This window comes from Ahaetulla prasina, chromosome 3 (assembly GCF_028640845.1).
Source record: "Ahaetulla prasina isolate Xishuangbanna chromosome 3, ASM2864084v1, whole genome shotgun sequence".
NCBI classification, from domain to species: domain Eukaryota; kingdom Metazoa; phylum Chordata; class Lepidosauria; order Squamata; family Colubridae; genus Ahaetulla; species Ahaetulla prasina.
In genome coordinates, this window is record NC_080541.1 from 30,408,139 (window position 1) to 30,430,296 (window position 22,158).

Consider the following 22,158-nt stretch of genomic DNA (forward strand, 5'->3'; position numbering starts at 1 on the left):
ACCTGCTGCTTATGCTAGCTTCACTTACCGACTGCTCTTTCACTGACCATTCATAATTACAAGAGCACTAAAACACAAGACTTATGACTGGCCCTTGAAATTCTGGCTGTCGCACTGTCCCAGCAATCAAAAATGGTGATTTGTGTCCTTGGCAACTGACATATATTTACATTGCAGTGTCCTAAAGTCACATGGTTGTCATTTGTGATCTTTACAGCAGGCTTCTAGCTAGCAAAGTCAATGGGGAGACCATTAGTAAATCCAAAATTGTTGCAGGACATTGCACTTAACAAACACTGCCAGTAGTGCTGAAATGACTTAACCAAACTGGTCATGGTCACCTCACACTTCATTTTATGATTGCGTCACTTAATGTTGGGAATTGTTGGTCCTAACTGTGGTTGGTACGTGAGGACTTCAGGCAACTAAAATTTCTGTTCCCACAGATTTCTTTGGAAATTCAGCACTCTAAATTGGATTTTTTAGAACCACATTGAGGAATATGTCCTGAAAGTGTACAACATTATTTTAAAAGTATTTTAATATCCTTTTCATTTAGGTTCTTCCAACCAAAATGTCCTATGCAGCCAATTTAAAAAATGTGATGAGCATGCAGTATCGGCAGAAGAAAGAAGAAGAACAAAATGTGCCATCAGAAGAATCAGAAGGTTCAAAGCCGGGGCCGTCAGCCCACGATCTTGCAGCACAACTGAAAAGCAGTTTACTGGCAGAGATTGGGCTAACTGAAAGTGAAGGACCTCCTCTAACATCCTTCAGGTAGCATTGTTTTATATCTATCATCTATCTATCTATCTATCTATCTATCTATCTATCTATCTATCTATCTATCTATCTATCTATCTACCTACCTACCTACCTACCTACCTACCTACCTACCTACCTACCTACCTACCTACCTACCTACCTGCAATTGCTGATTGCTTATTAGTATCCTATGACTATTACTAAGTGTTGTATCTAATGATTCTTGCCGAATATATTTTATTTTTTCTTTATGTACACTGAGAGCATATGCACTGAAGACAAATTCCTTGTGTGTCCAATCACACTTGGACAATAAATAATTCTATTCTATTCTATTCTATTCTATTCTATTCTATTCTATTCTATTCTATTCTATTCTATTCTATTCTATTCTATTCGATGTAAAGATATAACTTTAATGGGTTATGGAAGTTCTCTGGCTGAGGGAATTCTGGGAGTTGAAGTCTGAGTTAGATGCCAAAAAGAGAGAGAAAGAACAAGTGGCAACTCCTCCTCCTGGGTGTCCCTATGAAGTCCAGTGTGTAGTTTCAGGATGATAATAGAGCCTTCTCTCTGTGCCTGTTGAGCAGTTATAGATCCTATTGTCTTTCCAGTGTAGAGAAAAGGTCTGCATCTTCCTGCAGCAGCACAGCACAGTCTGGGCTTGGGAGGAATTGAAATAGGTAAGCTGAAGTGAGGCATTTCTAAAAGCAAAACAGACTTATCCCAGCATCGGAGAATTCAAAACTTATGGCAGAGAGAAAAAAAAAACTAAGTATGATGATAAAGGTATCTTGAGATTCTAAAAATTACAGGATGCATATACATATTATATATCTCTTGGGAGTATGAAAAGGAAGGGAAAGATTATGTCTGAGGAGGAGAAGAAACATGCTTTATTATTAGTTGCCAACAGATAATCATCAATATAAACAGGCTCCCTGCCCACTTTGTTCTCTTCCCTGTCTATGCAATTAAACCGTTTTCTTCCTTTTTTTAGTAATAATGCTAAGAACACAATTTTTAGAATGGGCTTTGGAAGCAAAAGTTAAAAGAACTGGTTGAATTTTCAACCATACAGTCTCCACAGTTCAGGTTTGATTTGGCAAGCAATTTTGAATTGGAACTTAGTTTGCCATTGAATTGGGTGACAGGAATAGTAATTTCTTGAATATTATTCATTTTCTTGCTTATGTTAGAACACACCTTGATCTGACTTGTAGGATAAATGTTTCATTTATCGTGCTAGAAAGGCAAGAATTTTGGGGTATATAAAAGTGATTGCCTTCTTGATTCATTGTTTTTACCTTTGTTTCACAGGCCACAATGTAGCTTCATGGGAATGGTAATTTCTCATGATATGCTGCTTGGACGTTGGCGTCTTTCTCTAGAGTTATTTGGGAGAGTATTCATGGAAGATGTAGGAGCAGAACCTGGATCGGTACGTTTTTGTTTTGTCAATCGAAGGGCCACTTGGTTGTATTGTGGGATTTTTCTTCTATTAATGCATACATTATCTTTGTAGATCTTGACTGAATTAGGTGGTTTTGAAGTGAAAGAATCAAAATTCCGCAGAGAAATGGAAAAGCTGAGAAATCAGCAGTCTAGGGATTTAACATTAGAGGTAACGAAATTGATCTTTCTTATTTTAGTTTGATTTAAAAGATGACGTAGTGGAATATCCTGTTTTTCATTTCAACATTTAGGGTATAAAATTGATCTAACCATCTAAAATCGTTTCAGAGAAAGTGACAGAATAGATTTCAGAATAGGTAGACTCTAGGGAAATAAAAGAAATCTGCCAGATTTCTGTGTGAATAAATAAGCAAGATCTGTCATAATGGATTCCGCCATGTTATAGAAAGTGGTATTGAATGGAGTCCACAAACATCTGGGTTTTTTTTTTTTTTTGAAGTAAGCAATCTGCATATGCACACACATAGTCAGCATTAAAACAAGTTAGCCAAAGAAAAAATGTGTTAAAAAAAGACTTTGAAGGGGGGGAGATTTGTATCACAAACTACACATGTATATAAAAGTTCTGTATGTCAGAAAAAATTACCAATAACAGTTGTAAAATTATTAATTTTTAAATAAAACTTGATAGTCTAAAATACTATTCTATGTTAAAGACAATAAAACAGTTATCTAGCCATCAGAAATATAGTTGAAAGCCAGTTTAAGTCAGTGAGATGATATACTGTTGATTGTAATGCCATTGAGACTATATGAATTCTGGTTTTGTAAGGTGTGTCTGTATTTTTCACAATACTAAAAATTGGTTAGGATGCTAATTAAATTAGAAACGCTGAGGAAGGTGGACAGTGAATAAAGCAAATGAGCATAAACCTCTCAAGCCATATTTTGCATTTCATCAAGAGATTCCAGTCAACTATATCAAAACACCATTAAGCTACTATCACAAAACCCAAAAATTAGCTAACTTGCCAGGTGGTATAACAGCCAATATTAGGACTTGGCTGAACCTTCTAGAACAATAATGCTACAGTCAAGAAGTCCATTTCTCCCATTTCCATATAATACATATAGCTCTCAATAGTGAGAAGCAAAGGAGAGCTTACTTGGCCAGCTATTGAGTCATGTACTTACAGAGAGAATTGTTGTCTTAAATATCGAAACCCCAACTTATTTGGAGCTTTAAATACCATTGCTAACACTTTGGAATGGACCAATATCTCCTTGGAAACCAGAACAGTTTCGATAAAATTGATGTGATGTAGTTCATGTATGGTATTCACTATAGTAGCTGAGCCATTTTGTTCTGTGCTACTTCCAGATTTCAGATCTGCTGAGAATAAAGAGCCAGCTTGATCTAGTGGTTAAGGTACCAGGCTAGAAAGTGGGAGATTCTGAGTACTGGTTCTTTCTTAGCCATGAAAGCCGCTGGATGACCTTGGACTAGTCACTCTCTCTCAGCCTAATTCACCTCACAGGGTTGTTGTTGTGGGGAAAATAGGAGGAGGAAAGTGTGTTGGATATATAAGTTATTTGTAAAAATAATAAAGGCAGGATAGAAATAAAAAAAATATATAATTGATTCTCGGCTATAGTTTTTAGAAGGACCAAGCTTACCAAAAAGTTCAAACTACATGTACGTAATAAATCAGAGTAATTTAATCAATATGTGACAGTCTCAGTTGAGAATAAGTTAGATGGATTTGGGAAATGGAGTTTTTATTATATTTCCTTTATTATATTTTTGCTAAGTGGTATTTCGGGAGATCCTAAGCTAAGGAAATTAGTTGTTCAGCCTTAATAGCACTAATTTCTAATATTTTAAAATATAATTTCTTGACATGATAATATTTATTATTACACTACATGACTTTTTATATTAAGGAAAATACTGAAACAGTACTAATGATATAGTTTTAATATCATTTGAATCTGATAGCGCCTTAGTGATCTTCTAACCCATATTCCTCTGATTCTTTTACTGAAACAGCTCATGGGCAGCTGGTCATTCTTACTACAGTCATAACTTTCTGAATAATTATTCACTTTCTGAATAATTGGTTAAATGCTGCTGCTAAGAGATATTATTGGGCAGACTTTGAGAGGGAGAGTAGCCATATAACACTAGTGTTTGTTCTTCCTTTTTCTTCAGAGGTTTAAGCTCTTATTCTGATATGTCTGCTAGGTTGATCGGGATAGAGACCTTCTGATTCAGCAAACAATGAGGCAGCTCAACAATCACTTTGGTCGAAGATGTGCTACCACTCCAATGGCTGTCCACAGGGTAAAGGTTACATTTAAGGATGAACCAGGAGAAGGCAGTGGTGTGGCACGAAGCTTTTATACTGCTATTGCACAAGCCTTTTTGTCAAATGAGAAACTGCCAAATCTAGATTGTATTCAAAATGCCAACAAGGGGACACATACAAGTAGGTATCCCAAAGAATATGTCTTGTATGCTATTTAAGATGTATGCATTTGGCAAAGAGAAAGACAAAAGGTTATACTGTAGTCTAGTAAGATGTTTTCAATGGTCAAATTAAGGGTCTAAATTGTGTAGCAATATTACTACCCTTGATACAATTTTCCTATGTTAGAGTGGCATTGGAAAAAATGTGAGGACTTACATGTGGCCAGTCCTCATGTTTTAACTGTCACAGCATCGTCACAGTCACATAATAAAAATTTGGGTGCTTGGCAACTGGCATGTAGTTGCAACAGCTGCAGCATCCCAGCACTGTGTGATTGCCATTTGTGACCTTCCCAACTAGCTTCCCAAAAACAAAGTCAATGGCAAAAGCCAGATTCATATAACAAAAACACGATTCACTTAACAACTACAGTGATTGGTTAACAACCATGGCAAAAAGGTTGTAAAATTGGGCATGATTAACTTAACCTTGCTTAGCAACAGAAATTCTGGCTCCCGTTGTGGTCATAAGTTGAGGACTAACTATATTGTAAAGGCCTTGAGAACCAATGGCAATTTGAAGCAAGGAAGGAGTCACAAATAAGGTTGGCATACCTTCACATTTTATCCTGCAATATATTATATTTTTTGAACTAGGATAAAAATCTTCTAAAATGTTGCTTAGAATGGGGAGCTAAAATTAGATGTTATTACATCAGTTCTTACATCTTTTGTCGAAAGCTTCCAAACTTAAATTTTGTATTATTATTCTTCCTCAGTGATAAATCTCACAGTTCATGATTCTTTATATTAGTTATGATTCTTATAGGAAAAACTCTGTACAAACTTGACTGTCTCTTCAGGTTTAATGCAGAGATTACGGAACAGAGGAGAGAGAGATCGAGAAAGGGAGCGGGAGAGAGAAATGAGGAGAAACAGTAGTGGGTTGCGAACTGGTTCTCGAAGAGACAGAGACAGGTAAGTCAGGGGTGAAATGTAAAATTTGTTACTACCGGTTCTGGGCATGGCTTGGGGGGATGTGGCCAACTTTTTTTTTTTTAACTTTTAAAACATTCTTTCTACAACCTCTTTGGCCAAAGAGCAACTCAGCTGGGATCACCAGAGGAAGTTTTTAAAAGCTTTTTTTTTTTTTACAACCTGAGTTGCCTGATTGCCAGAACCTTTTAAAAGCATTTTTTTAACAGCCTCTTTGCCTGAGGAGGTTGTAGAAAAAATGCATTTAAAGGGTTCTGACAATCCCAGCTGAGCCGTGCGATCATCAGAGGCTTTTTAAAAACTTTTAAAAGCATTTTTTCGGCCGAAGAAAAAATGGTTTTAAAAGTTAAAAAAATACCTCTGATGATCACGTGGCTTGGCCGGGGGGGGGGAGGGGCAGGGATTTTTGCTACCGGTTCTCCGAACCACCTGCCGCCATCGCTACTGGATCGGGCAATCCGGTCCGAACCAGGAGCATTTCAACCCTGAGGTAAGTTGTCCCCCTAACATATAAATTTTGCTCACAATTTTACAAATTTACAATTTTTCTGGTGTAAATTTCTAGTAATAGGGAGCAGGATAGGACTTAAGAGCAGGGTATACCACTAATAAAAATAAATAAAATAATTAAAAATAATTAAATAATTAATAATTAAAAATAATTAAAGTGGCTCAGGGGCTAGCACATTGAGCTTGTCGATTGAAAGGTCGGCAGCTCAGCGGTTCGAATCCCTAGTGCTACCGTGTAACAGGGTGAGCTCCCGTTACTTGTCCCAGCTTCTGCCAACCTAGCAGTTTCAAAAGCATGTAAAAATGCAAGTAGGAAAAATAGGGACCACCTTTGGTGGGAAGGTAACAGCGTTCCGTGCGCCTTTGGCGTTGAGTCATGCTGGCCACATGACCACAGAGACGTCTTCGGACAGCGCTGGCTCTTCGGCTTTGAAACGGAGATGAGCACCGCCCCCTAGAGTCGGCAACGACTAGCACGTATGTGCGAGGGGAACCTTTACCTTTACCTTTATATCTCTCTAAAACATCTTACAGAATAAAGGATTCAAAATGTTTTAAGGAAAAAACATAAATAAGAGGTTCTGCCTTGCATTGAAGTACAAACAAAAGGTGGAGCAGAGACTGATGTCCTGTCCCTTTAACAGAACAGAAACTCCATTTTTATTTTCTTAACACAGTCCCATAATTCAGTATCTTGGTTGTATGGGGAAAAATAGTAATTTCTGATAAAGAACGTTTGTGTGTGTCTTTTAAAGGGATTTCAGGAGGCAGCTGTCCATTGACACCAGACCTTTTCGACCTGCATCTGAAGGAAATCCTAGTGATGACCCTGATCCTCTTCCAGCACATCGACAGGCCCTGGGTGAAAGACTTTATCCCCGTGTACAAGCAATGCAACCTGTGAGCCTGGGTCTCTCTACTTGGGGAGGGCATTATTTTATTCTTTTTTTAAGAAAATATTCTAGTCTTGCCCAAGATCACTCCCATACCAACCTAGCTGCCATCCTTTCTTCTGAATGTCAGGTTAATGGCTATTAAGTTTGAAAAAGCCTCTCAATAAAATAAATTTTTGGGTTAGCATGGATCTTGTGAATATTGCTATATTTTAAGAACAGAATAAATTGACTGGTGGATTTTAATTAGTACTGTGACTGTTTGTGGCATGTGTCCTCGGAAAAGGCTCCAGTTCTAAATCTGAAGGGAATTGTTTTAATTATTGCTGCAACAAAAAATCAGAAGGGCTGAGAAGGATGGCTGTAAGCTGAAACTGGAAACAAGCAAACCTAAATACAGAAGCATTGATAGATAACTAGAAAAAAAAAATCCAAGGCTGGAACAGAATTTGTTCTGAGCCTGAATCTGTTAGATTAATTTGCTTATTGGGCAGTTTTTTGTGATTGGGATAAACCCCAGAAAAATAATCCTTCCACATTTTTCATATTATTTGAATTCAGAATAAATTATATTTTACTATCTGGATTTGCCCTTCCGATGTCTGGAATAGAAATTTCCTGAAGCCAAATCCCATCCCATTTTTCCTGTGGTTCTCTACCCATAATTTTAACATATTGGGAAGCAGACAGATTTTTTTTTCTGCCTAGCTAGGATAATAATTAGGTAGAGGGAAAAAGTATAAACATTGGAAAATAAATATAAATCTACATCTTTTTAGGCATTTGCAAGCAAGATTACAGGCATGCTATTGGAATTGTCACCTGCACAGCTACTTTTGCTATTAGCAAGTGAAGATTCCCTTCGAGCAAGAGTGGACGAGGCTATGGAGCTCATCATTGCACATGGGAGGTAATTTAATATTCACGAGAATTAAAATATGCAAGTGAATTTCAACTATGGTAATGATTAGCTTCTGAGTTCCTAAAGAAGCCAAGATATCTAGCTTACCTTCTTCATATTTATAAACAAATGGTTGAAAATTCATCCCAAATTTTGGACACAACATCTGCTATTACACAAAATTTTGGATCTTTTTGATAGTGGAAGGGGCTCTTTTATTTTATCGTAAGGTGCATCCACAGCATGCAAAAATGATGTAATATATATTGTGACATTATGACACGAACTCTTCTTGTTATGTACTTGGGTGCAGTGTGTAACACGTGCAAAAAGGACAACATTTGTTCACAATCTGTTCCAGAGATTCCAAGTGGGGTCTTTGAAATTTCTCCAAGAAATGGAGAATGTACTGTAGGTGTGATAAGTAATGCATTGAAATCCATCAGAGGAATATGAATAGTGCAGTTTCTCCTGATTGCTGCTTTGCTGTCCTCTATCTGTAAACATCATATTGGCTCAATGTAATTTGTTTTTATTCTTTTCAAAGGGAAAATGGAGCTGACAGCATTCTAGACCTTGGCTTGTTGGATTCTTCTGATAAAGTACAAGTAAGAAACATCTGTAGAGAATGCCTTTATTAATTTACTGTTTAAAGATGTCTGAAATATCTAAAATAGAGAAATTCATTTACCAACAAGATTCTTTTACTCACATACACGAGCCCAGAAATTATATGAATTCCCAGAGTCGTCAAATTAAATAACAACTGTAAAAGAATCTCAAATTCCATGAAGCCATGGCAGTTGGAGTTGCGAACAAGAGAGACTACATTGCAGCATATTATTGCAACTTGCTCTTGTAATTTACGGCCTCAATTTAGTCGTGGAAATAGATACAGCTAGTCCTCATTTAGTGATTGCGTCATTTAGGGACTGTTCATATTTTGGGCAGTGATGAAAAAGTAACTTGATGATCAGTTCTCACATTTACAACCTTTGTAGATTTATAAAACAAAGGAAAACTGAAATAAAATTATAAGCACAATTGACATTTCATTAGTCACTGCTTAATGATCAAGTTTCTTGTCCCATTCATGATCGCTTAATGAGGAGTATCTGTAACAAGTTTCTATGTTCAGCAATGATTTCATTTACTCATCTTAGTTTTATACCTAGGAAAACAGTTGGCATAAGATTAGCTGTTTTTTGTGTTAAGATGAAAAATTGTCTCTGGGATGAATATGTAATGAACTCATTCAGACAATATTTTTCTTCTTAGTTTCATTTTAGAGTATTTTGCATGCTACTTCTTTACAAATTACTGTTCCTTTGTTCTTTCCTTATGTCGAATTGATAAGAGAGTACAAACGTTTTTTGTTTTTTTTTTGCATATCTGGAAACAAGTTATTCGAAAGAAATTGGACTATTCCTTTTAGTTTTTATTTGTTTGAAGACATGACGCACACAAAACTAATGCAGAGTCCGTATTTTAGAAACTGCTAGATAACTACATAGATGTATATTATTAGCATAGGCATTTGTTTAAATCACCTTTTTGAATGGCATATTTTGAGTATACAGTTCAGTACTAAAGAAGTCAGTTGTTACAAATACTTTCTATTTCTATTGTGTGTTTCTTATAAAAAGGAAAATAGAAAACGACATGGTTCTAGTCGTAGCGTTGTGGACATGGAATTAGATGATACAGATGATGGTGATGATAACGCACCACTGTTTTATCAACCTGGAAAACGTGGTTTTTATACACCGAGGCCAGGCAAAAATACAGAAGCCAGACTGAATTGCTTCAGAAATATTGGCAGGTAAAACATCCTCTAGATGAATGAATTGCTTTCAGAGAGAAAAACAATACGGACTGTATATATGACAGTAAATGTAATAAGATTGGGATTTTCAACCAAAATTTAATAATGAGGACTCTTCTGTTTCTTAATACTTCTATTTTGATACTGTTAGCAATTTTCTGTTAAAATATTAACTGCTTTCTACTGATTTTCAGAATTCTAGGGTTGTGCTTGCTGCAAAATGAACTATGTCCGATTACATTAAATCGACATGTAATAAAAGTTCTTCTTGGCAGAAAGGTAAGCTTTAGTGATTTAGCATAGGGCTGCTGCATTATTTGATGAAATTTGTATTCAGCTAAAAATGTAGGGCATTGCTCCCGTGATCTCCATCCTTCTGTTTAAAATGTGTTCCCTTCCTTACTGTCAGATACTTTTCTGGATAAAGATAATAATATTTTTTTAAAAGTCCATTCTGAGTATAATGCAAAACTACAAATAAGATAGCAAGTGGTTTTTTTTGTAGACCATTATAGCTTGTCTCCTAAATCTTTTATTCATAATCTTCTGAGCAGAAATTTCATCAAACAACTAAAATAAGCCATTATTTTTAAAGCAAAGTAGAATTCCAATTTTAGTCTGCTGGAGGTCACAAGCTCAGTTGGTCATGAGCCCAAATTAGATGGAACAATCAGTCTGAGAACTAACCCATACCCATATACTCTTCACCTTTTGTGCTTATATTGTGATTTATTTAACTTCTTGATCAGGTAGTGGAAATGTGCATACACTATTGTTCTTAAAATAGAAATGAGAATATTAGTTGTAAAATCTTATAAAAGTCCCAACAATAAGCTTATCTGTACAATGGAACATGAATAAATATTTAATGATTAATTTTTATTTTCAGGTTAACTGGCATGATTTTGCCTTTTTTGATCCGGTTATGTATGAGAGTTTACGGCAACTCATCCTCGCTTCCCAAAGCACAGATGCTGATGCAGTTTTTGCAGCAATGGACTTAGCTTTTGCAATAGACCTGTGCAAAGAGGAAGGTGGAGGACAGGTAGGCCCAAATTACTGTGGTTTATGTTACTTCCTCAAAATCTCTTAATGTTAACATCAATAGATACATCAGTAATTTTAGTGACTAACATAAGCAAGACTAAGAGGAGTTGTGAATAAGTGATGGTTACGAAGCCTTTAATAATACTTTAAAAATAATTCTGTGTTGCATTACTTTTCTAGGTTGAACTTATTTCCAACGGTGTAAATATACCAGTCACTCCTCAAAATGTGTATGAATATGTCCGTAAATATGCAGAACATAGAATGTTAGTAGTTGCAGAACAACCTCTACATGTAAGTGATGTGAAATCTTCTTGGAATTCGATGCACTTTTTCTTAGTACTATTCTGTAATCTGTAAAGAAATATCGTTTTGAATGGATAGATATAAACTTTAAAGCCATCCATGAAATAACACGTTTCATAAAATATTCAGAAAATCTGTTGCAGAAATACTTCTCTTAGTATCAGCAGTACATCTGTGTGAAATTTAGAATTAGCATAGTAAATACTATTCTTTCTTCTGCTCCAGTTATGAATAAGAGTGAACAAATCTGCCAATTTCCCATTTGATTCTTAATTTTTCTTCTATACTGTTTCTGGAAAAAATTGTACTTATTTTGTACAAAAATTGTACAAAAATTGTATTTATCAAGTATTGGCCTTGATAGCTGAACCAAAACGTGTGATAACTAATATTCTGCTTCTCTGTGAGCCCAGTTTCCCAGAGTAGCTCTCTTGAGGATTAGAACAATTCCAGCTGGTTCCTTGATTCCAGAACATAAAATTGTTAACTTCAGGTATCGCACACACACATCTCTCTACTTTACCTCTGGGTCTGGATCAGGGGTGGGTTCTACTTACCTCTACTACCGGTTTGCAGCGGGATCACGTGTGCGCATGCTTGCTTCTGCGCAGAAGCTTCCTGATGACGTTGGGGGTCTGTGGCCGGAGCCTATCCCTGGTTTTACTACTGGTTCGCAAGAACCAGTCTGAACCGGGGGGCAACCCACCACTGGTCTGGATAATGTGAAGCAAAGGATTATTCAGGGAAGGTGTTGCTGCAGTTCGTGATAAGAACATGGCAAGACTTGTGTATCACAGCAAGGAATCTTGAATTGTGTTGTAACCCAGCAGTGTGCATTTGAGTGCTAAAATTCTATTTCTGGTGGCTTTCTCAGGCAATGAGGAAGGGTCTGTTGGATGTACTGCCAAAGAATTCATTAGAAGACTTGACAGCAGAAGATTTCAGGCTTCTAGTCAATGGGTGTGGTGAAGTTAATGTGCAGATGCTAATCAGCTTTACTTCTTTCAATGATGAGTCAGGTATAATGTATATTTTGATTATAGGTTGTACCGTAATAAAATTATGATCAGCTTCTTTGCATACTGATTAAAAATAAAATGTTTTATAAGTTATATAGGGTTATCCAATGCTGTATAAGCTGTTGTATAAGATTCTTGGATTTTTTTAAAATTTAAGACTTGATCACTTACTTAATGCAAAATGTAATTTATAATGAACATTGTATTACTGACCAACTAAAGAGTAGTGCTGTTGAATCATACTATTTCAGTAGGATTTAATACATGATTACTATATTTCAAGTATTTCCATGAATTCACTTTTTTTTTTTTTTTTGCATTTATATCCCGCCCTTCTCCGAAGACTCAGGGCGGCTTACATTGTGTTAAGCAATAGTCTTCATCCATTTGTATACTATATACAAAGTCAACTTATTGCCCCCCAACAATCTGGGTCCTCATTTTACCTACCTTATAAAGGATGGAAGGCTGAGTCAACCTTGGGCCTGGTGGGACTTGAACCTGCAATATTGCAAGCAGTTGCTGTTAATAATAGACTGCATTAGCCTGTTGCGCCACCAGAGGCCCTTTTGAAAGTTATACTATGGGGTATTTGCTTTTAATATTCTTTTATTTCATTTTGAATAGGAGAAAATGCTGAGAAACTTCTGCAGTTTAAACGATGGTTTTGGTCCATAGTAGAGAAGATGAGTATGACTGAAAGGCAAGATTTAGTAAGTATTATTTCTTTTCCTTGGAGCATACCTTTTGAGTATCTAATTGTTAAATTCCTTTACTGCTTTGAAAAATTAAACAATGATTTTTTTACATATTATTGTAAAACATACACTTATATATTATTGTCCATTTTTTTCTCATGTTGCTTTGCATTCCATATACTTCGGATTTAGAATTTCTTTAATATGAAGTCCTGAGATTACATTGCAAACTTTTGAAAGTGAGGGATTTTGAATAGCTATTTAAGATATGACATGGAACTTTCCATGGAAAGTGAAAAACATGTAAATGACAAATATCTAATCCTTGAAAATATTTAGAAGGTAGATGTTTTGCTTCCCACTTTTGTATTTTGTCCAGGCCAGGTCTCTAGAGATTAGATGTTGCTCACAAAAAATAACAGTACAGTGTGGCAATAAATTTGCTAGAATGTTATGCATTCACCATATGAATACAAATTCCGTTATTTGTGGAAATCAAAAGTAATGTTAAGAATCAGATCCTAAGGAGCATTAATGAAATGATGGGTCTCATTCCTAAAACTGTATAGTTCCTATAGTTCCAGTTAAGTACATTTAATTTAAATTATGGAAACCTCTAATCAACATAAAAAAGATCATGATTATTTGAAGGTACATAAAAAAGTTCAACAGGCAGAAAAGGATATTCAGCTTTTTAATGCTGTGGCATTTTCACCTGAATATTACCCTTATTACTTCAATGTTTACCGGTAAAGGGTTTTTAAGACAAGCAATTTGACACAAATCTTTGTTAAAATTAAGTATGTTATGAAATTGGTAGGTGTTCATTTTAATGTCACGGTATACAGATCTTGGAGTTAGACAGAAATATTAACAGAAAGTGAGATAGATGAAAAATTGTTCATATAAAAATATGTGTTGTTTGCAAGATACTATTCATTTATATTTGTTACAGGATATGGAATAATTAATATAAAAATTGGGTATGAATTTATTTAGTGAAGGATTAACACATTTTTTTAACGGCCCTTAGGTTTATTTTTGGACATCTAGCCCATCATTACCTGCTAGTGAAGAAGGATTTCAGCCTATGCCATCCATCACAATTAGACCACCAGATGATCAACACCTTCCTACAGCAAATACATGTATATCACGCCTTTATGTTCCACTTTATTCATCTAAACAGATTCTTAAACAGAAGTTACTACTCGCCATTAAGACCAAAAATTTTGGTTTTGTGTAGACTATTAAAAAATTGTGTATTGCTGTATAATTATTACTAGCTAGACTTTTTGTAGAATTTCCATTTGTCCATAAAAGTTTATGAAAGTTAATGCTGTCATGCCCCCTCCTGTTGATAAAATGCAACATTCCCAAGCAAAGTTGGCAACCTAAGGGCTGAAGAAGCACTGGCGATGTTAGATTGTGATCATTTGCTAGTCATCAACTTCTTGGTCAGATCCAGCCAAAGATGACAGCAGAACAATATATATTACACTGTGATTTAACTTTTTGCAAAAGGGGTGGAAATATGTCAAATGTTCTTTTAAAAAAAATTCACTGCTGCCTTTCTGGAAAGTGTTTCAGCAAAGGTGCTTGTATAGAGGGAATAGGAAATTTCAAAATAAAAGATGAAGTATGTCCTGTGGTTTATTTTAACTTTTTTTAAAAAAGAAAAAGAAAAATGGTGTTTAAGTTTGTGGTTGGCTGCAGTTGTGCATCATGTATATTGAACTTGTAAAAAGTTCTTGCCAGTTAGAGCTAAGAGTTGAAATCATTCACGTTTGCTTACAAAAACCACTGCCATTGCAATTTTGTCTGCTTGCACTGGACTCTGGCACAATAAATACCACCATTAATGTTTTGCATGTAGTCTGTATAACCTTAGTGAGATTCTTTTTGTACGTAAGAAGGAAGCCAATGCACAGTATTTAATCGTTTACAATCAACATTTTGTATCCCTCTTTCTTTGAGCAGTCAGTTAGGAGGTTTATACCTCCAGCTCAAATCCAGACACTTGTTCTGCTGTGTCTCAAGCTGGTTAAATTTTCAGCCTGGGCACTGCCTGGTAACTGTAAAATGTTTATAAGATCATGATTATTTGAAGGTACATTTTGAAAAAAAAAATTTAATGTTCGTGAGCAGCTTAACTACTTTTGTATCTAGCATTTTTTAAGTATCTTGTTACAGTTTTTAATAAATTACAGTCATACTGAAAAAAATAGTTTTTATTTATGTGACCTGTATATTTTAGTTGCTACTGCACACCACAGTTATCTATTAAGTTATTTGTAAGTGAATAAAACTACTCTTCCTCTTCAGTTAAAATAGAAGCAGTTCAGTCTGCATTTTACAGTTAGCAGAAAAGTTAAAGACGGCCTGATCCAACAAAGTATAATCTTTTCATCAGATATAGCTTACTCAGCACAAAAATGTTTGCCAAATGCATTGTGGTGCACATACAAAATGCTATTTTTATTAAAGCATTTTAGTGCATAACATTTCAGTATATTAAGATCCTACTTAATTGAACACTAACATATTGTAGGAAAGGGGAAGATTCTTTGTTATTTTACGCTTACCATCTCATAGTCAGGATTCCTTATAATTTGTTAACTCTTTTTTCTGTGGGATTTTGGCGGGGGTGGGGGGGAAATTGCACATCATTAAGAACTTGCCTGAATTTCTGCCAAAATGGACCACCTCTTCTCTTTCTCTATGCCAACAACTTTCATGCCTCTTTCTGCCTTAGCTTGAAAATAGCATCCTGCTTCTGTAGCGTATCTATTGTTTTGGCAGGCACTCTAGCAGTGTAAATCCTAACTGTAACCTCTTTTAAATAAAGACTGAAGACTGTTCTCTTTAAGAGTTGACTGTGCCAGGCTTACTCAGTTTTAAAAAAATTAAATAGCAGGTGCTTCATTTTTCCCCCCTTGCACATTTTGATGAAATCGTTCTTTCTGAATGACAGCCCTTTTAAGGATAAGGATGAAGTTTTTCATGTTTGGCATAGAATTCAGGTTCTGTTTTTAAATTTGCTACTTGGCTTATAGCAAGTTTCATAATGTCTGAGCCTCTTGCATTCTGTAATTTTAAAAATGCTACCTACCTCACAGAAGAGTTGAGGCATAATAAAGGTAATATTCTCTGAAGCCCTTTTAGGAAAGGCTGTGTATATTGTAAAATATTGTTATATATAACCTGTGTATATCTAGCATATCCCTATGTTATATGTATAGCTCTGTATATAACACAATTGTTTTACAACAGTCACAGCAAAATACATTACAAAAATTCATAAGGCCTATACAGTAGCGTGTGTGTGTACACACACACGTACACAAACAATACTTTGTTGTTACTCTAATGCCAAGGGGAAAGCTAGAATGATTAATGTTGTAGTCATTGACTCAAAATGTGTATGTAGCTATATAAATAGCTTTTCTCTGTATATTTGAACATTATCAAGCTTTTAATAAGAAATGCTTATTAAAATTGTACACCGCATTACTGTGTGGCTTAAATTAGTTTCTTTTAAATATATGGCAAGAAAAACAATAGGAAAGTTTTCCAATAGTGTCTTGAATTTTATCTAACTTTTGATAATCATATTCTTTTAAAAGCTGGATTTTGGTTACTTTTTTCCCTCAGAAGCTACTGAGCTGAATGGGCTTGAAATCATGACAATTGAGTTGCTATGGTAACCCTTTAAAGTCCTTTGGAACTTTCTTGATCCATGGAACCTCAGTCTTGTAACAAGATGTATTTTGGTAACTGGGTAGTCACCAACTGTGAAATCAACCCAAATAAGTACAAGAAATGATATGTGTCCCAACAAATTAAGGTACCTGCAGAATTTCTTACTTTATATTGCCCACATTTTAGCCTTTTGGATTAATGTTAATTTGAGAAGACAACACAAGGTTATTTTGTACATCTGTTAATTAACACCACTGTCTATTGATTAGGCCAACTTTTTTTTGTTGCAAGAAACATAAAATGTGAAATGGTGAAACCTTTGCAGATTTATGAACAATTAAAAAGCCTTATTGAATCTGGCTGTTAGCACTATGTATACCTTTAACACAGCATACATGTAAAACTATCAGAGATAGCATGATAGCATCAGATAGCTCTGATAACTGTCAGAGATAGCATTTGTTCCAGTTAAAATTTCAGAAGATGAAGGCAGCTGAAGATCAGCCATCAAGCTAGTTTGCAGGTAATCCTTTAGACACTATATCCTAAGTTTTGTTACACTTTATAAGTAAACCAATATTTGAATTGTTCAAGCAGCAGGCTAGGAACTAAAGCATGTTATTGCTGATGCAATTTGTGATAGGGTTTCCAATTCCTAGTTAGTGGCCATATCCTAATTGAACTTTACCTATTAAATAGTCTTAAAAAATAGCCCCACTTACTTCATGTCATCATTAGCCCATCTATTTTACTTAGTTCATATACTTCTTTTAGTCTGATAAAAATAGATGCTTTAATCCCAATTTTCCAAGAAATCCAAACTGACCAGATAAGCAAAATAAGGTATTTAAGCCCCTGAAAGCACTTAATTGTAGCAATAGAGACATACTTTTTACAGTTATAGTTTTTTGCATGCTACATTTCATTACAATAAGAAAAGGTTTTTGTCTGTTAGGCTACAACTGTTTTACAGAGCTGTCTTCTCTTCTGGATAATAGGGAAAGCTCTTTTTTCTCTTCCAAGTATGCCAGGATATTTGAAGACATGCCTATGTCTGGGCTTTCATTCAGTGTGATGTAGAGATTGAAGTTGTCTGGACTAAGATTGGAGACATCTAGGCTTAAATCCCACATGGAAATTTACTGAATAACTGGGGGAGTCACTCTTGCTCAACCCAACCACCCTTACAGGACTGTTTTGATTGGGATCAAATGGAGATAATCATGCAAGCTGCCTTGAACTCCTGGAGAGGCAAGATTAACAATAAAAATCATGCAGAATGTCTACTCAGAGACAGAGGGGATAAAGATGATGAAATGGATTTGGGAGATGCAAATTGTACTTTGAAGGCTTAATGTTTTAACCTTTTTTGTACCTATTGGTAGCTGAGAAATATTTTAATATTGTAAGACATTTTCATTGTATATCCTAAAATGTAGCTACCTTCAATTAAAAATTTCTTACAATGCTTAATTTCTAAAAGGATCTATTTACCCTGTTTAGATATTTTGCAAAACCAGTGAAACTCAATGTGCATTTAATGTGGTTGAGCTTTTATACTTTTGTAAAAGAAAAAAACAACAACTATGAAAAACCATTACAGTCAGTTTGTATCTTTCTAGATGTTCTTCATACAACATTGACAGAAATGTCGAATTAAGTTTCTTTCAAATCAAATTTGACTTCTGGTTAACTTTATGGACACATCCAACAAAATTGTTGTTTTCTTAACAATTCAGATGTGGTTTGCCATTACCTTTTCAGATTTTTTTTTAACCTCCCAATCTAACCTTCAGTAGATTTCCAATTCACAGGATGGCTTTCAGGCAAGCTGAGTGCTGGTGAACTAATAACCTAACTATTTAACTCCATAAAAGTTTTTGCAAATATGTATTTCGTATAAGACTGTGAGCCCCTGTGGTATAATGTGGAAGATATTGGACTTGGGCAGAAAGAGTGAGGTTCTACTCCCCTCTCAATCATGGAGGCCCAAATTGACTTTGAGCCAGGAATCAATACATTTTATAGGTGACCATTATTTTACAATTAAATTCAATCTGTAATTAATACTAATTTTTAATCTAGCCTCAACCTGTTTTGGGACTTCTGGTACACATATACTCTTTCACATGCATACATGTTGGGGGGAGGAAGAGAAATCTCCAAGGTGAGTTGAATCACAAAATTATGGAAGGTACAGGATGATCTGACCTAGGCTTCCTTAGAAAGTATGAAGCACAATCTTAGTCCTGCAAAACCTCTTTTATTTATATGACTGTAAATTGCTTTCATTTACAGTCTGCCAGGCTTGATAAACAGTCTTTCAGAAGAAGGTTATCAACACTCACCAATCTCACGTGGAACGCTGCCAGAGAGCTAATTTCCAGACGCTGGGCAAGGCCAAACTTGGCACAGTCACAAACAGAATTTTCAAATCTTGAATTGGTCAGATGAACTAATTGCTTCCTGCAAAAGCTCACATCCCATTTGCTTCTCTTTTATGTCTTATGGGAGGAGCCAATCATCTCCAAGCCTTACTCCCAAGTCAACCCTGTTTTAATTGTTCCTGTCTTCTGGCAGCTCTGTGCATGTGCACACTGGGAAGAGGCTCCCACTGATGTTCTGCCTCACTGCTGTCAGACTGGAGGCTGCTCATAACTATCAGATGGCCTTGGCCCCTTCTCTGCCTTAGATGCAGAGCCCTCGTCCGAGCTTTCCCCAGCCCCCAGGACTTGGCCGTTCCTCCCCAATCTCCTTACTGTCCGACTCTGCTGCCAGCTTTGCTGGCTGCGGGAGGGCCACAACACAGGACAATTGCACAGGATTTTTTAAAATTTAAAATCCAATTGCCTTTTAAGGTAAATTGAGATAAATACCAATTTGTATTAGAAGAATCCCAACTCTAAAAAAGCCTTATCAATTCAGTCCTGCACCATGTCGTGATGACTGAGCACCATAGAACATGTTCAAAGCAATACACATCTTAAAAAATTAAAAAGATACTCTTTCCATAGGGAAAAGGGGGTGGGGACCAATACTGAGGCAGACTTACATAAAGGAGATTGCAAGTGAAATCCAGAAGTAGCCATTGGGACGTGTATTAAAGAGTGCAGAATAGTCTTCAAGAATGGGCACCAATAGAGAAAAATACAGCTGAGATTGATACCGTTTCCCCCAAAATAAGACATCCCCTGATAATAAGCCCAATTGGGCTTTTGAGCGCATGGCAATAAGGCCTGATGCTTATTTCAGGGTTAAAAAAATATATAAGACAGGGTCTTATTTTTGGGGAAACACGGTACTTCTGGTGGTTTTTCCACAAACCAGGAAGGGGGGGACAATATAGTTTCATGCTGCCTGGAACCTGCATGTGCACGGATGGGCTTCACTCCCTTACGCAGCCTAATTTCTGGCAAGCCATGGACCAGGGGTCTATATCCAATAGACAACAAATGTATTCAGGAAACACAGAAACAAATATGTTTTTCCTATTATTACTTTCTGGTAGCTGTAGTTAAAGGACTTTTGAGACCAGGCAGTTAAACTGCCATCAAGATTAATAGCAGCTGATAGTCTAGTTGCCCCTTAACTTTTTCAATTCCCTTTTAACATCATCTAAATGGCTGAGTATCACTCTCGGGAGCAAATTCCAGATACACTTTTAGGAAGGGAGACTTAGCAAACACAGCAGAAATTGACCAGAGCAATAGGAATGCACTAAAACCTCTATTTGAGAAGTAACATCTAAACTTTTTTTGGGGTGCCTTCTGTTACTTCCTGGACTAGTCCCTGCAGTATTTTTGGCAAAATTTAAGAAGCAGCTTGTCATTGCCTGCTTCCTAGGACTGACCCAAGGCTACCAGCTGCTTTAGGCTTAATGTAGAATAAGAACTACAGACTCCAGGTTTCTAACGTGGTGCATTTCCCATATCAAATGGCTCACCTCAACCCCCATCATAGCAACTGCCATACCTAAGAGAAGAAAAAGTCTGCACATCTTGGTAAACTTCCTTTGAAAATTCTTTCCTTCCCAGGACCTTCAACTGAAAGATTCAGGTAATATTCTTTGCTTATCACAGACCAAGATATCAGAACATGAAACCTGCCCAAGACATTTTCACATTCCTCCTTTGTTTAGACTTAAGCCTTTTTACTTCTCACTGCTTTGGTAAGGAATATCTTCCCTCTCTTTCAAAGCTACTTTTCTTACTTCTACGTTTTAAAGAAATAACAACATGCTTTTATAAAACTGCAATTTTATTTGTTGCAATTTATTTTTAATTGATGTGTTAAGGGTATACTTAAATCTTATATCACATGTATGTATGTTATGATCTGAAGATTTCATGAGCTACTTACTGTATAAGGTAGATCAGATTAAGAAACCAATACCATATAGAGCTAATTATCTTTATTGTAACCCTTATAAGTAACAATCTTTCAAGTCTGAATGTGATTCTCTCATCCCTCACTTTATCCATGTGAATTTGAAAGAGTTCCATTTGAAACGTTTGCTCAAATACATTTATAATTATATAATTTATTTATTTATTTATTGGAATGGGATATGCCACATTTGTCTCATTTTTGCCTCAATAGTGGCTCTTCCTCTTGTCCTTCAAGGTCCCTCCCTATGCCCTTTACCTTTGTCTGGTTTCTGTAAAAAGTAAGATATTATTAGATAAATGATAGGGAAGGAAAGTAATGAAATGGCAGACCATACTTTCCATGCATTAGAAGAATAGAACTTTTTATTGTCCAAGTCTGAGCTTTGAACTTCCTGGGGTCCAGGAAGAGTACCCTGATTGGTTGTCAGACTCCCAGGGGGTAGGGGTCTTAGCTACTCTTGCTGGCTGATGTAATCTTCCTAGGTGCTGTGGTGAATTTCTGTTGCTGGATGAGTCCTATTGTGTTGCAGATGATGGTCCATTGGCAAAGGGGGGGGGGATTGGGTTTCTGCTTCTGGCCATTGTCAAAGGTGGGGGGTGGACAGGAAGGTGGGAGCTGCTTTGTCTTTAAAACACGTTTCTCCATTTCTCATCCAGGGAAATATATTCTGCCTTTTTAATATTTCCTAAAACATTTCATTCTTCTAGGAGAGGGGTGGGTGCTAATTTCCTACAGCCTCATGGTCAAGCCAAGACTTTCTGCTGTTTGACATGAAGATTTAAGACTTTGCAACGGAACTGGTGACTCCATATATCTTTTGTTCCTAGCCCTCCTCAGGTGCAATGCTTCTGGACACCAAGACGAGTATTGCTGTGTCTCCTTCTAGGTCAGGAGTCTCCAACCTTAGTAACTTCAAGGTTTGTGGACTTCAACTTCCAGAGTTCCTCAACCAGCAAACCTGGCTGAGGAACTCTGGGAGTTGGTCCACAAGCCTTGAAGTTACTAAGGTTGGAGACCCCTGCTCTAGGTCCCTGTCCCACCTTTTTACATTTAAAAAAAGTTTCAAATCGAACAAACGCAACGGCGGCCAAGGGCAAGCCAAGATTCCAGCATCATCTTGATTTGCAAGAACAAGGTCTGGGCCGCCAGTGGGCCCCAATCCCCCTTCTTTTAAAAGGTGATTTTTGGAAAGGCACAAGGGAGGATCAAGCAAGGATGCTG

General features: G+C 36.3%; 1 protein-coding gene across 1 annotated transcript in view; it reads left to right on the forward strand.

Moving 5' to 3' along the window:
• UBR5 (ubiquitin protein ligase E3 component n-recognin 5) overlaps positions 1-17,911 on the forward strand; it is a 99,149-nt gene extending 81,238 nt beyond the window's left edge. The window contains exons 45-59 of the mRNA XM_058175325.1: positions 560-777; positions 2,086-2,206; positions 2,291-2,389; positions 4,427-4,670; positions 5,515-5,629; positions 6,913-7,057; positions 7,830-7,960; positions 8,499-8,559; positions 9,598-9,773; positions 9,971-10,055; positions 10,666-10,821; positions 11,004-11,117; positions 12,004-12,148; positions 12,776-12,861; positions 13,880-17,911. Coding sequence (XP_058031308.1) covers positions 560-777; positions 2,086-2,206; positions 2,291-2,389; positions 4,427-4,670; positions 5,515-5,629; positions 6,913-7,057; positions 7,830-7,960; positions 8,499-8,559; positions 9,598-9,773; positions 9,971-10,055; positions 10,666-10,821; positions 11,004-11,117; positions 12,004-12,148; positions 12,776-12,861; positions 13,880-14,092 — 2,109 coding nt within the window. The 3' untranslated portion in view covers positions 14,093-17,911. The remainder of the gene's footprint in view (positions 1-559; positions 778-2,085; positions 2,207-2,290; positions 2,390-4,426; positions 4,671-5,514; positions 5,630-6,912; positions 7,058-7,829; positions 7,961-8,498; positions 8,560-9,597; positions 9,774-9,970; positions 10,056-10,665; positions 10,822-11,003; positions 11,118-12,003; positions 12,149-12,775; positions 12,862-13,879) is intronic.
• The last annotated feature ends 4,247 nt before the right edge of the window (positions 17,912-22,158 follow it).